The sequence below is a fragment of the Pyrgilauda ruficollis genome, unplaced genomic scaffold, assembly GCF_017590135.1.
Source record: "Pyrgilauda ruficollis isolate IOZ18807 unplaced genomic scaffold, ASM1759013v1 scaffold41, whole genome shotgun sequence".
NCBI lineage: Eukaryota > Metazoa > Chordata > Aves > Passeriformes > Passeridae > Pyrgilauda > Pyrgilauda ruficollis.
In genome coordinates, this window is record NW_024525601.1 from 7,834,232 (window position 1) to 7,848,453 (window position 14,222).

At 36.5% G+C, this 14,222-nt stretch overlaps 1 protein-coding gene across 1 annotated transcript in view; it reads left to right on the plus strand.

Annotated features, from left to right (window-relative positions):
* The window catches only part of RBBP8 (RB binding protein 8, endonuclease), a 33,513-nt gene extending 19,970 nt beyond the window's left edge, over positions 1 to 13,543 (plus strand). Inside the window, exons 10-19 of the mRNA XM_041477665.1 lie at positions 607 to 734; positions 1,673 to 2,558; positions 2,645 to 2,771; positions 4,625 to 4,725; positions 5,118 to 5,223; positions 6,133 to 6,285; positions 6,883 to 6,952; positions 7,887 to 7,983; positions 11,341 to 11,482; positions 13,361 to 13,543. Of these exons, the coding sequence (XP_041333599.1) occupies positions 607 to 734; positions 1,673 to 2,558; positions 2,645 to 2,771; positions 4,625 to 4,725; positions 5,118 to 5,223; positions 6,133 to 6,285; positions 6,883 to 6,952; positions 7,887 to 7,983; positions 11,341 to 11,482; positions 13,361 to 13,458 (1,908 nt within the window). The 3' untranslated portion in view covers positions 13,459 to 13,543. The remainder of the gene's footprint in view (positions 1 to 606; positions 735 to 1,672; positions 2,559 to 2,644; positions 2,772 to 4,624; positions 4,726 to 5,117; positions 5,224 to 6,132; positions 6,286 to 6,882; positions 6,953 to 7,886; positions 7,984 to 11,340; positions 11,483 to 13,360) is intronic.
* Positions 13,544 to 14,222: the final 679 nt, after the last annotated feature.

The following is a 14,222-nucleotide window of genomic DNA, read 5'->3' on the forward strand; positions in this document are numbered from 1 at the left end:
TCATAATCAACTTTTTGGGCCAGTTGTTTACAAAAACAGTGTTTTTCTCTTTTGCATTAAAATTCTGCAAAAGTATTTTGAGTTCCAGTAAGCTCACTTAGGTTTGCTTTTGCTTAGTCTTTGCTGACTGGAGCATGAAGAGATATAACTGTGCTGACCTGTCTTGGGGAGGTTGAGGAGGGTGGAGACATGGTTCCTCCTTTCAAGTTTTATTAGTACAGTGATCTAAATCCTTGGGTCTGATAAATTCCCTTTGTGCAATAATCAAATCTAAGACATTGAGAAATGTTTCTTGGCTATGAGACTGGTTGGTGACTCAGGTGAGATTATTTGATGGTTTTGGTTGGTAACTACCATGTAAATTATATTATGAAGAATATTTTTGTGTCCATGCAGGTGAATGGTTTTTTTTTTCAGTTTCCATAAGATTTCTTTAAAGCTTCTGGTCCAAATTTCATCTCTTAGCTTTTATGATTTTTCAGAGTTTTGAATATTTTGATTTGAATGGGTGTTCAAAGTATTTATGTGCCAACTGAGCATATTTCTAATTTTAAATCCTGTATCTTCTCACACTTCTTTTCTTTGTTTTCCTTCACCACTTGCAAGGAGTCCCAGAGTGTACTGAATCTTCCCCTCACTAATACAGTTCTGAGCCAGGCCTCAGAGAGCATGCAGTCTGAAGACTCAAGAAAACATCCAGCTTGTGAATCAAGAAATGATGACAACAATTCAGGGTGTGTTTCCACTGAGTTATAATAGTTATAATTGTTTTAAGCAGGCTTACAGAAGTTTGGGTCTTTGTAGAATTTCAAACCACGCAGCGTTTTGCTTTAAAGGTATAGAAATGGAAATAAGTATTTTTGTATCAGAGGGGTTTCTTTCAAGTAAATAACATGAAAAGCAAAGAAACTGATAGAATGCAAAACTGTAGGCTTTTACTTAATTCACGAACTTCTGGTTTGGGCATCTTGTGTACATAGTCCCTTCTTTCCTAACTTCTCATTATTGCAAGATATCTTCTGAGACCCATAATCCTGTGGATAGTGGGCATGGAGCTGGAATGAAAGAAAGATTCTGTTGCTGTGATTAAGTGTCAGACCAATTGACTGTTGCCATTCCCACTCTCCTCAGGATATTGAGGTGTAAACTGATTTTTTTTGGTCCTATTTGTTGTCTTGAATCTATGTTTTGTTGATGACAGGCAAAAAACAGTCCCTGAAAGGAGCTTGCACTTTTTTTCCTTCACTTGCAGAAGCTTTGAGAATCCATTGTGGTTTTAAGATGTTTATGAGAACCTAAATAGACTCCTATTGCAACCATTCTCACTTTCTTCCTTTTTATTGCACTGAAAGGTAGGGGGTCCTTGGATAGAAGAGAAACTTAGACAAGCTTAACTCTGTCCTTGGTTCTCAGTTGAATGTGGAACAGAATTTCACACCATACACCAAAATCAAGGACAAGATCTGTATTTTGTTGGGCTTCTACAGCTCTAAGTGCAACAGTACCTATCCCTAGAATAGGTTAATTTTTGTTTTTCCTTCTGTTTTCAGTTAATACTAGCAGCTCACACAGCTTTAAGGCAGATCAGCAATAGGAAACATTCTATTTTTTTATATCTCTTTCTCTTTCCCTCTGTACACCAGAAAAATCTCTCATGTCTCATTGTATTCAGTATTTCAGATCCATCTCATAACACTCCACCATGTGATGACTGGGATTCTCGGGTAGCTTCTCCTGTTTTTGGAGCTGCTAGCAGTGTGAAGAACAGCTCAACTACAGTTCATGCTCCTTGTATTTTAGATTCAGGATTGAAGCCTCATCTCAAAACCAACCTCTTCAACAATCCATCCAGTTCCAGATCTCATAAAAGTAGATCAAAATCTGAAGATGTTGCTTTTGTTGCACCACTGAATCTTGGGACGGAAATCAACTCAGTTATCAGCCAGGGCTCTGTCCATAGGCAAATGGTTGTGAAAAATAATTCTATTGAGGCTGTAACCTGTGTTGGAAACACCTGCACAGCTAAAAATGAGGTGATCAAGAGCGATGTCCTTCTTGTATACCAGAAGCAGCTAGAAGGCAGGTGTGCTAAGAGGAAGAAAGCTGAAGATGATCATGCAGTTAGCTGTGAGAAAACATCATTCAGCAAAGAGAACTCTGTGCCCTTTCGATCTGATGTTCAGCAGGTTAATGGGGAACATGCAGGGGATAAGCCCTTGGATCTGTCTGATCGCTTCTCTGCAGTTCGTGGTCAAGAGAAAAAACAAGGAAGTGAGGAGACGTATAAAAACAGACTGAAGCAAGTGACTCTGCATGACATTTTTTCACACATAGGGAAAACGATTCCTGAAGGTTCATCATCCATTCAAAATGCCAACAATGAGAACTGTTTGTTTGGCAGAGATTTACAAGAGGAATCCTGTGTACAAGAGGCAGTACTGGGAAAAACATTCCCTGACAGGAAAAACCAGATCCCAATGAAAGAAGAAGTTCCTCCCTTCAAATTTGCACCACTGCCAAGTTCTGCAGAGACAGAGGAACTTTTTGATGATGTAAAGGTATGGTTTTCTGACTCTTTTTTTCTTCTCCTTTGAAGTATTTTATTTAAGTTTTGGGTAATAGTAAAATTGCAATATGTTGTTAGGTTGCCAGTGGCCATGTACCAAATAGAAAGAAAACAAGGACAGGACATGGAGAGTCTGAACCAGCATCTGTACTTCAGCCAAACCCTTGTAGACTATCAAAAAGTAAAGCACAGCAAAATGAGCAAGGTAACTTGATGAAAATGTTCCTTTTACTGCCTGCCTACCCCCTCAGCCTGTGCTCGGATTGAATAGAATTTTTCCTATCTTCCTTTCTTCTACTTTAATCCCTTTGTTCTGCTTCTAACTCAGTCACATTCTATTTGGGATTTCTCAAGATCATCCCCAACATGTATCTCTATCTTCCTGGCATACTTTTGTTGCTGTATAATAAATGTATCATTGGTATTCAGGTGTACATTCAACAGGCTAGGAATCTTGTTCTTTCTTGTTTGTTTAGCATTGTTATTTGTTTCAGTGTAATAACAAAATCTCATTAAGTTTGAGTTTAAACTATCTATATCAAATACTTGAAAACTACTCAAGAGTAAGCATAAGTAATTTTCTTAATATTTTTCATTATTCCTAATGATCTCGTAAGGAAATTTGTACCTTCATTGATAATGAACACAGCCTGTCATATATTCTTTCCAGAGCATGTATCTTCTTTCCTCCTAAGTGCTCCCAGTTGGAAAACTAAATTTTTGAGCTAGTGTTTTAGAATCAAAGCTTCTGTACTCCTCAGCCAAGCTGTTACTCTGCATGCTGTATTTAGAAATACTTGCATCATGAATTTAAAAGATACTTGCCAGTAGTTGGTATGGCCATGTAGCTTGGAATCTAAGTATTCCCCTCAGAGATAAATCAAGAGGTATCTTTGGAGCAACGACCAGACACTTTTGTACTCTTTGCTTAGATGTGACACTTATATTGTCATGGACCTAAGTTCAATAGTGAACCAACTGAGGAAGCCACGCCCTGGAAATGTTGTTTGTAATCAGAGAAGGACTGATAGGTAAAGTGGTGGTTGGGGGCCATCTTGAGTATGACAGTCACAAAATGATAGTTTTCCATTCTCAGAGAAGTAAGAAGTGGGAGGTAGCAGAGCTGCTACCTCGAACTTTTGGAGGGCAGACTTTGGCCTGTTTAGGAGATCACTTGATAGTCCTCCCTTGGGAGGCGGTTCTGAAGGGCAGAGGAGTCCAAGAAGTGTGGTCATTCTTGAAGGAGGGAATCTTAAAGGTGTAGGGGCCGGCTGTCCCATGTGCTGCAAGGTGAGCTAATGGGAAGGAAGGCCAGCCTGACTGAACAGAGAGCATTGGCTAGAACTCAGATATAAAGAGTTTATGACTTTTGGAAGAGGGGGCAGGCGGCTTCATGAGAGCTAGAAGGATGTTGTGAGGTTACACAGGATAAAAATAAGAATGACCAAAGTCCAGCTAGACCTTAATCTGGCTACTGCCATAAAAATATTTCTGTAAATCCATCAACAACAAAAGGAGGGCTGAGGAGAATAATCTTTATTGGATTTGGGGGAAACATAGGGACAAAGGATGAGGAAAAGAATGATGTACTTAGTGCATTTTTGCCTAAATCCTTAATAGTAATTCTCAGGGTACCCAGGCCCTGAGCGGGAAGACTGGAATAGGGAGCAGAATGAAGTCCCTGTAGTCCAAAGGGAAATTGTCGGTAACCTCCTGCACCACTTAAACACGAATCCATGGGGCCAGATGGGATCCACATGAGGGTACTGAGGCAGTTGGCAGAAGTGCTCAGTGAGCCACTTTCCATAATTTATCAGCAGTCCCAGATAGCCAGGGAGGTCCTTTTTGACTGGAGGTGAGCAAATGTGACACCCGTCTACAAGAAGGGCTGGAGTGAGGATCCAGGGAACTACAAGCCTATCAGCCTGACCCAGGCTGATCCCAGATCACCTTGAGTACCATCATAAAGCACATACAGAACAGCCAGGGGATCAGATGCTTCTGGCAGAGTTTGATTCTAATTATTTGTCATTTTTTTCTCATATTCTGTGCATACAGACCTGAAAGATAAACCTTCTTTAGAAAACTTCCAGTGGAGCATAGACCCAGGAGCTGACCTTTCACAGTACAAAATGGACATTACTGTGATTGATACAAAGGTGAACTTTTATAATAAATCTGCATGTTCTATGATGTTGGAAACGCCTGCAAAGCAGTATCATGAACATTGTTCTGGGCAGACCAAACCCACTTTCTAACAAAATTTGAAATTGGGCTCATTTGATGTTTGATCATGCTATAGTTATCCTAAAACATGTCCACTCTTTAGTTGTACTTCATAAACTCAGCAGGCATATTCTCAGTATGAAAGTGGACAAATAGTTGTGAGAGAGATTTCTAACGAGGCTGTAACCTGCAGGAGAAAAAGTAAATCAGTGTCCAAAAAGAAGCCACTAACTGCTTTGAAAGTGTTTCAGATACACAGCACTGACACTGACTACACCAGTTGCTTTTGGGTGCAATTGTCATGCTTGCTTTTTTTTTTCCCTAGGGTGGTTCTCAGACCAGAGTTGGAGGGGAAGTTGTTGATATGGATTATACTTATGTTAGTGACAGTGTGCTATTAGAAATGAAAAATCAATGGGAAAGCAGTCCACGTAAGTTGTTGTTTTTTGTTTTTTTTTTTTTCTCTTCAGTTTGGTTTGCTTTTTTGTGGTATGGTGGAGGTTTGGGGATTTGTTGGAGTTTTTTTGTTTGGTTGCTTTTTGAGGAGGACGAGGAAAGAGTAAAAGAGCTCTTTTTTTTTCTGTATGGCTAGATAGTAGAAAATGGTTTACAGTAAAAAAGTCATGATGAATTTTTATAGGTTACACAGGGTCAGTCTGTTTACTAGAGAGTTGGTGGTGGGTTTTGAGATTGTTTTTTTTTTTTTTTTAACATAGTTTAAGAAAAAATACAGGATTTGTGCTGAGAGAGCCAATAGCTAGCTATTATTTTACGGTGCTTAAAGGGTGAGATACTTAACCATATAACAGTTCTGATCTCACCTGCAGTAAACAGGTTTGAAAGTTTTCTATGTAATCACATCAGACTTTGTATGAGAAGACTAATTTTATTTTTAATGACATATAAATAGAACTAGTATGTTTAAAATAAATCCAAATGTGTTTATATCACTTTTACCATATGGTATGTGGTGAATCATGGCTGCACAGCAGTGACTATTTCCTACCCACAGCAAGTGTTTCCTTTTGCTTGGATAAGTCCATAATTACAAGAACAAAAATTTCACCTATCCAGTATTAAGGATAAAGGTACCTCACGGTGATTTAGCAGTTAATCAGATTTTAGAAATGGGATCCAAGGTATCTGAAAAATAAATGAGCATTGGCCACATTTGAAAGATTGACAGAGAAGTTTCAGCAAGAATTGAGGTGTAGCTGGTTTTGAGTACTGGAGCAGTAAGTACATGTTAATTCTTTTGATACACATTTAGTCAAAATGCAATTTCTTGACTAAAATTATTGAGACACTGATTTGGATGTTCTTTGTGCTTTTAATAACAGGAGGAGAAATAACAAATATATTTGATCAGACGACCCATGAAGAATATGAATCCTGCCTACCAGAAGATAGTCCTCCTGCATGTGATGAAAAAGAAACTCTTCATGATGAAGAGCAGGATATGGGAATAACAGCAGCAAGCAAGAAACTAAAGAGTGGGATATAATTTGGTTTTGTCTTTATTAGCTTACCCAAACTACAAGAGTTGATTTGAAATCAGACTCTGTTCTTTAGGAACAAATACGCCAAATTAACCACCAGTTCTTTTTGCATAAATTTGTGGTAAAGTTGATTACTTGTAAGGACAAAACATAAAGTAATATGAATTTTTTTTTTTGGTCGTTCATTTATCACCACACAAATGTGGAATGCATAGTGGAAGTTGGCACAGCAGCAGAACATTAAATTGACTCTTAAAAGAAACACCAGGTTTTGGCTACAGTTATTTACTTCCTTTTTTTTCACTATTCTAGGTTCTGTTGAAGATTTTACAGTATTTTGTATTTTAAGCAGCTTTTCCTTTGATGTTCTTCTTGTCTTTTTTGCTTGTGTCACTGCTGCTTTCCTTCTGCTCCAGTAATGCTTCTTGATTGATCGTTCTATCAGTTCTGTATTATTATTTTTTGTACCTATTTGAATCTGTTGTCTCAGACTGAAATGTACATGGCATTTTCTTAACAATTAGTTAATTTACAGAAATTTCTGCACGCAGTCTGATAACCTTATATTTTCTTTTTCATGTCTGTTTACAGAACATGAGGATAAACAAGATAAAGCCAAGCAGAAAGCTTTTGTGGAGCCTTATTTCAAAAGTGATGAGAGGTAATTTAGTTTGTTCTCTATGGGCATTTTAAGGCTCTTTATATCTTCCCTATAGGAAACTTGATCCTCCATAAAATAAAGGTGTTTGTGTGTAACAGCCTAGCAGTTGAAGATGCAGAAGATCTACTACATTAGATAAAAGACTTTAGATAAAAATTGGGGTAAGGGAAAAAATGTTGAGTTGCCCATTACATTTGCTGAAGAGAAGGGATTGCCTCCTCTGCTTTTTATAATTTTAGTGAATGCAGTATTTTGTAATCTATGTGGTTTCTTACAGGCGTGTGGTCATGCCTGAATTTATGAGCCAAGGACCTGTGGGCTGCTTGTACAAATGAAAACCTTTGCTTCTCTGGTATTTTTGTCCCTTGCTCTCTAGGCAATAAATGGTGTTCAACAATTGCACCTCCTCTGTTGCCTTCCAGTATAATCATAATTAGATGTCTGAGCCTTCCTTTCATAATGATACCAAGCCCTTCAGTTAGCTTATATTTTACCTGTGCATGTTTTCTTTGTATGGGAAAACTTGTTTCCTGTTTTGAAAGCAGTTAAGTTGAAAAGAACCTACTGATCTTGAACCCCAGCATATGTTCCTCTCGTGGAAGTCATTGCAAGCACAACTCTGTCTTGGACAAAAATATTCTATGGAAGATCTCTATTTGAGTAATTTCTATATAGTGATTACTTTTACACTGTGAAAAGCCATAATAATGAGACACACATCTCTGGTTATGTAAAAGTTCATTTTGCATTTGAAAACTGTTTTATTTATGGAAATTGCCCTATTCAACTATGAAAGGCAGTATGATTTGGGTTTTGTAGATGTTTTCTGAATTAATTTTTTGTCTGTCGATCATTGTGTTCTAAAAGAATGGAAAATACCAGTCATGTAGAAGAAATAAACGTACCGTTCTGTGAAAACCTTTTTGTTTTTCAGAAAGAATACTATGTTAGATTTTCCTCATATTGAGGTTATTCGAAAAAAAGAAGAAAGAAGAAAATTACTTGGCCACACTTGTAAGGAATGTGAAATAGTAAGTAGAGCTTTAAAATTTGTCAGTCTTCCATTCTTCTAACTCCAGACAATATCTTAAGTGCTAAAGTGCTGTTTTTAATTATTAATCTGGCTGCATCATCATCATTACCTACCGTAGCTGGGAAGTAAGTCTTTACCAAAGCTGGATAACCAAATTTGCAGGTGGTTTGTTTAATTTTAGTGCAGTAACCACATATAGCATGGAAAGACTTGGGTTTGATTTTATTTGTGTGTATCTGCATGACAGAAGACCTTCTTGCATCATGGTTCCAGTGAGATTACTGTTAATAAAAAAAATACATGTTAATGCTTGTTAAAAGGTATGAAACTTTCAATTTCACATTACACATTTTTTTCCTCCCTTTGTATTTACTAAGCTGCTTTGGTTACAGATACTTGGTGTAGAGATAAAATATTGATGTAATTACATGTGTAATAAGAACACATTTTATTTAGCCATTAATAGAGTTATGATCTAATAAATGATGACTCAGTAGAAGTGTGGATTAATGACTGAACAATGGTGAATTTTCTGGAATCTTTCCACTTAATTTCCACATGTATATAGAACCAACATTTTTCAGAGATTCTCCTGCTATTCACTTTATAGTCAAGTCCCGTTTACTTAGCTGAAGAAATTTATTAGAGTATGTTTTTCGTGAAAATATTTTCTGAAAAATATTGGTAGAACTCATTAAATACAAATACTTAATTTTTACAGTCAACTATAAATACCATTTTTAAAAATATGTTTGATTTAAAGAGTTTGAAAGAAAACAAAACAGCCCCCAACCTTCAGTCTGTTTCATGGTTCCAGAGCCATGTGTTAAGCATTTTAATTTACTGTTTCTGTAAGCTACAGATCTTCCTTCTGTAAATCCAATTTGTGTTGCTTTCTGTCAAATTGGAGTGATAACTATAGTGTCTGGAAATATTCACAGCTCCAGTTTTGTAACAGTAGGTTTCTACATTAAATGCTAGGAAAGTTTGGGTTTGTTGTTGGTTTTGGCTTTTTTGGGCTTTTTTTTTTTTTTTAAGTCTACACCATTCAAAATTAATGTCTTGGAATGTCTGGAATGCTTGGCTGTGTCATTGCACAATAATAAAACTAGCTTTGAATTAAATGGCTGTGGAAGAAGGGAGTATTGGATAAAGCATAAATGATGCTTTAGAAAAGTCTTGGCTTGCTGATTAGCCATATGGGTTTGAAAAGCTGCCAAAGTCTAAGGGAATATTTAGGGAGTGGATAGAGATCAGTAAATTGATGCTGGCCCTGTACTGCAAGTGGTGTCAGTGGGGTCACTTACTGTCACTCTGAGAAGACCTGGGGTTTAACTTCTGCACGTGCCACAGCAGACTGATATTAAAGTTCTTTATAAGTGCTTATCTTAAAGCTTTGTGGAAGTATCTCCTTCACTTTACAGTGTAGAACTTTTGATAAGAAGTCTTATTTTGTTTTTTTATGACCTTGTGATGCTATCAGAGAAAGATTGTAGGCAGAAGTTACAAGTAGCTTGTAAAAAAGTAACATTTGTTAGTGTGGTTATTAAGTGTAGCTACACTTAAGTGAGTAGGAGGATCACTCAGATGTATTTTTATATGAGTTTAGATTACAGGAATTACTCTGTAAATTTTTTGCTAAACTAATGGGAGGAATGTTTTTAGGGTTTGTTTACTTTCTGAAACTGCAAACTGTAGAGTTCTATAAACAATTCTTTTAAAGGGAAGACAGGATGAGATTGCAGTATCTTGGCACATGGAAAAGCCTAGCTGAATGTTTTGTGTGGATTAAAAATGCTGTGGACAGTGAGATCAATCTAGAAAACAGCTGAGAGTTCTTTTTGCTGTTTAGCTGACATGTCTAACTCTCATTCTCTGTCAACGGTAATAGATTTCTAAAGAAGCCAAAGAAGAAGTTTCTTTCTAATTTATTTTTAAAACATGTTTATCTTGATTTTTGATTGTTCTTATTTTCTGTTCCTGTTAAACTATACTGTATTTTTCATTGTTGGATCTGTAAATATTCCTTACTAATCATAAATTGTTTAATTAAAAAAAAATGCAACACACTAGCAACTTTTAGTAAATTAATTTGTAAAGTTTCAGGCTATTTACAGGACAAAATAAGGAGCACTGCTAATTATCCCTAACTAAAACTCAGTAATATTTTTCTTATACAGACACTCTAGAATTCTTATAGTTAATTTTGTTGACTTAACACCTCGTTCTTAACTTCTGTCAGTAAAAGTTGAATGAGCATACTTTACAATTCCAAGTAGGTTTTCTGACATCATGCCAGTAGCTGAGAGCATGAAATAATCTCTTTTGACAGAGGTATCCTGTTCTCTTCCCGAATTCCCCAGTCTAGGTCACTTTCCATCTGATTGAAGAGTTATAAACTTTAATTTGCCTTTTTGAATTGTAACACTGCCATTTCAGTAGAATTGTTTCACCATTTTCACAAGGGTCAGGTTTCTTGTGTGGCTGTAACTGTTCCTTACCACTTGAATCAAACAGTGCATTCACTTTTAAAATATTTTGACCCTCTGTTTGCTCTAAGGTCCAAATTTGTATTTTTAGGAAATACAACTAGAATTACAAATTAAAACAGTAGAAAACTGCATGGAAGAAAATATACTCTAACTTTCTATGATGCTACTCAGGGAAACACCCAGTAAAAGGTTTGGAGGGAGCATATACTTTTCTCATTGCAGGCCCCAGTACAGCTGACAGGGGTGAAAGAGTGTAGCCCATTTACTATAGAGAATGCTCAGCTGGCAGATAATTTCTGGAGTCCCAGTGTCAGTCCACTACTTAAACTAACTCTTTATTTACTTCAGATTTGAGGCTAAGTAAGTAGGAACCATTTTGACTTAAGTTTGCAGCTACTGCTGTAAATTTGGATACTGGAAATAATTCTGCAGCATGGGGTTTGTAGTGGGTTTTTTTTCCTTTTTTTTATTTCTAGATGCAAGCTGACACTTAATAAATTTTAAAATTCAGATCTCTTTCAACACCTGTGCTACTTAGCTTTGTAAAATGAGTCAGTAGACTATTGACATAAGTAATTGTACACGTGCCTCAACCTTGTTACTTATGGTATGTTAAAAGATAGAAGGTTAACAAATTTGCCACGATAAATTTGTTATACTTAGTCTGTAAATTCAGTAAGCTTTTAGGATAATTGCCAGGTGTTTGTCACTTGGATAATGAATCTCTACTCTGGCTGTCCTCACCATTGTTTTTAGATAACTGTGTTAATAAACACAATGATTGATAATGTCAATTGTGTAAAGCAGTTGCTCTATTATGTATAAATTTGTTAAATGGGATTTTTTCCCCCCGTTACATTCAGTATTATGCAGACATTCCAGAAGAAGAGAGAGAGAAGAAACTAGCTTCCTGTTCAAGACATAGATTTCGCTACATTCCTCCAAATACTCCTGAAAATTTCTGGGAGGTTGGATTTCCTTCCACCCAAACCTGTGTGGAAAGAGGTTTGTGCCAAAAAAAGCTTGAAAAGTCCTTTTTAAAGCTCTTTTTTTTTTTCTCCCTGAAATTATCTCTAGTTCATATAGCAGCCTTTCTCACCCATTCTTGTTGAGGTCTGTTTATCAGCAGCCACTGCAGCCACCATTGTCTGGCTTTAGCAGTTCCTGTACTACTAAGAAAGGAATATAAGGAGAATTTCTTAGAGTCTAGATAGAGAAGGCAGAAATAATGGGGATTTTCGTAGAACTTAATTTAAACCCTATATATTTTTGACCATAAGCAGCAATTGGATTTTCAGAGGTAAAGGCCAAGAGATTGTACTTACTTAGGAGAGACAGCACTGATGTCCTTTGTCAGTGTTTTTAGTGTATCATTATACCAGGTGATAATGGAAATGTTGCAGGTATGGTGTAGTGAAACAGTTTTTCATACATATACCCTGCTTGTTAGTGACAATGAAAAGATGTGGTGTTTGGTTTTGGGGTTTTTTTTTAAACTCATCTTCACATAGAAGTTTGTTCTTTCTAAATAACTTTTCAAAATCTTAGAGCCTAGTGTAAAAATGAGGTTTTACAAATTATGTTAAAACACGGTGAGTTTGTAGTATACTCTATGTACAGTTCTTCAGAAGTGGTGAAGTGCTGGAGTGAGGAGGCCTATAGGAACTCTCTGAGTTCCTTATATCTTTACTTGTGCATTAGCTGTGAAACATTAACATTTGCTTTTATCTGTTCCTGTAACAGTGTCCGGTCAGGCATAGGAAAATGTAGCCAGAATTGTGTATGTGTATTGTGTGATAGTGTTGCAGTATCATCCTTAATCTTTCACAACAGGGAGCTTTGATTTTTATGGACCATATAACTTGTTACTAGCCATTTGGAATCTGCTTGCAGCCTCGTTAAAAATTAGCTTCTTGGCTCTCTCCTTGTTCTTCTGGAGTAAGAGCTGTCCAGTTAATGGTCTCAACAGCATATCAGAGGCAGAATTTAGATCAACCCACCCTTGGAAAAGGAAATATTTTATAGCAGTGCAGCAAGAGAACTAAAACACAGGAGAGAGTTCCCATGATGAGCAATTGCTCCTGCCACTCCAGTGTAGTGGGGTACAACATAGGTATTTTCTACTCCTTATTGGTATCTTGAACCATCTGTTTGTGTTGTTTTGGGTTTTTTTAAATAACTGGGTTATGTAGACAGAATTTTCTAACTATGAAGTGGAAATCTACTGCTCTCATTTTGGTGGATATTGTTGCTGATCAACAGTAAGGAATTGACAAAAGCCAGGTGCTGAAACTGATTTGCATAAAACGTCTGTTCACTGTCAGCGTTAGCTACGTTGAGCATGTTATAGAATTTTTCTATTCACTTTTCTTATCAGAGAGCTTTCACAGTGTTTTATCTATAGGCTCATGTTCAGCTTTCCCCAGTCTTTAATAAACCTGGGTGCTCTTAAAACAGAGGGAGGTACTGTTTATACCTACAAAACACACGTGCCTGAAGTTTCCTCTATATGACTAGGATTTACATTTTCAAAAGTGATTTTTATTAGTGAATTGAATTAGCAGTTCTTGCATACCTTGGTAAAAGAAAATGGAAGTGCAGTTTTGTTTTGAATAGATGAACAATTCATAGTTTCCATTCTGTTTTTCATTGTCAACTGTCTGTATTGCATTACTGTGCAGTCACCTACTAGAAAGCAGCTGTGTATTTTAATGAATAATATTTGCACAGTGGGATCTCAAAACTTTTATGTCAAGTCAGAACCACTTGCCCCAAAAGGAGAAAAAAATTCACAAGTTATTTTTTGACACTAAACACACAGTAAAGCTAAAGTTATGCCTGTTTTTATATAGTATTTCTTACCCTAGGTTTATTCTTTTTAAGGCTACATTAAAGAGGACCTTGCTCCCTGTCAACGTCCAAAAAGGCGGCAGCCCTATGCAGTGATGTTTTCCCCAAAAGGAAAAGAGCAGAAGACATAAAGGATGGGGAAGTGAGAAGTGCCAGCCTGAAGTGGATCTCTCCTGTCCGTAGATATTTATAGTTAATATAAACTTGAAATAAAGAACTGTGTTTTCCACAATTATAGATAAATTGTTTAATTGAATATGTAAATTTTATAAAATTCATTTGCAAGTCTGATGAACCAGGAAACAAAACTATTTAATGTATGTTTGTTTCATATTGTGTTAATACATTTTGTATTCGTTTTTGCACCTGTCAGAGAAGTCTCCTACTTTTTTTTTTCTTTAAGGCCAACAGCTGAAATTCCAGCAATTCCTGTCTGAACTTTGTGTCAGTGAGTAACTGCTTTGAAGTTACTGAAATCAGTTGTTCTTGCAAGAGTAAATGTCTGTCAATGGGAACAGAAATAACAATTTTCTAGGGTGCTTTTATTTTGCTCTGGATTTTCTTGTATTTCTTTTCTCTTGTTGCAATAATGGTTGTATCTACTTGGAATAAAGCTGTATTAAATATGAAATGTATCTACTGTTCATAGTTTGGAAAACCAGGAAGTCTAAGTGTCTTTCTTCAATTCTGGTGTTAAATGTATAGCACCATGTTTTCCTCAGTGTTTAAATTAGAATGTCCAATATTCCTTTTATTTTTCCCTTGAAATGTCTTTGCATATATGTGTCCCATTTATTGATAGAGATAAGCATTGTTATTTCTAAATTTGGGTGACGGCTCTGCCCAGAGTTCTCCTAGTGGACAGCAGTTGTCATCACCTAGGTTACAAATGATT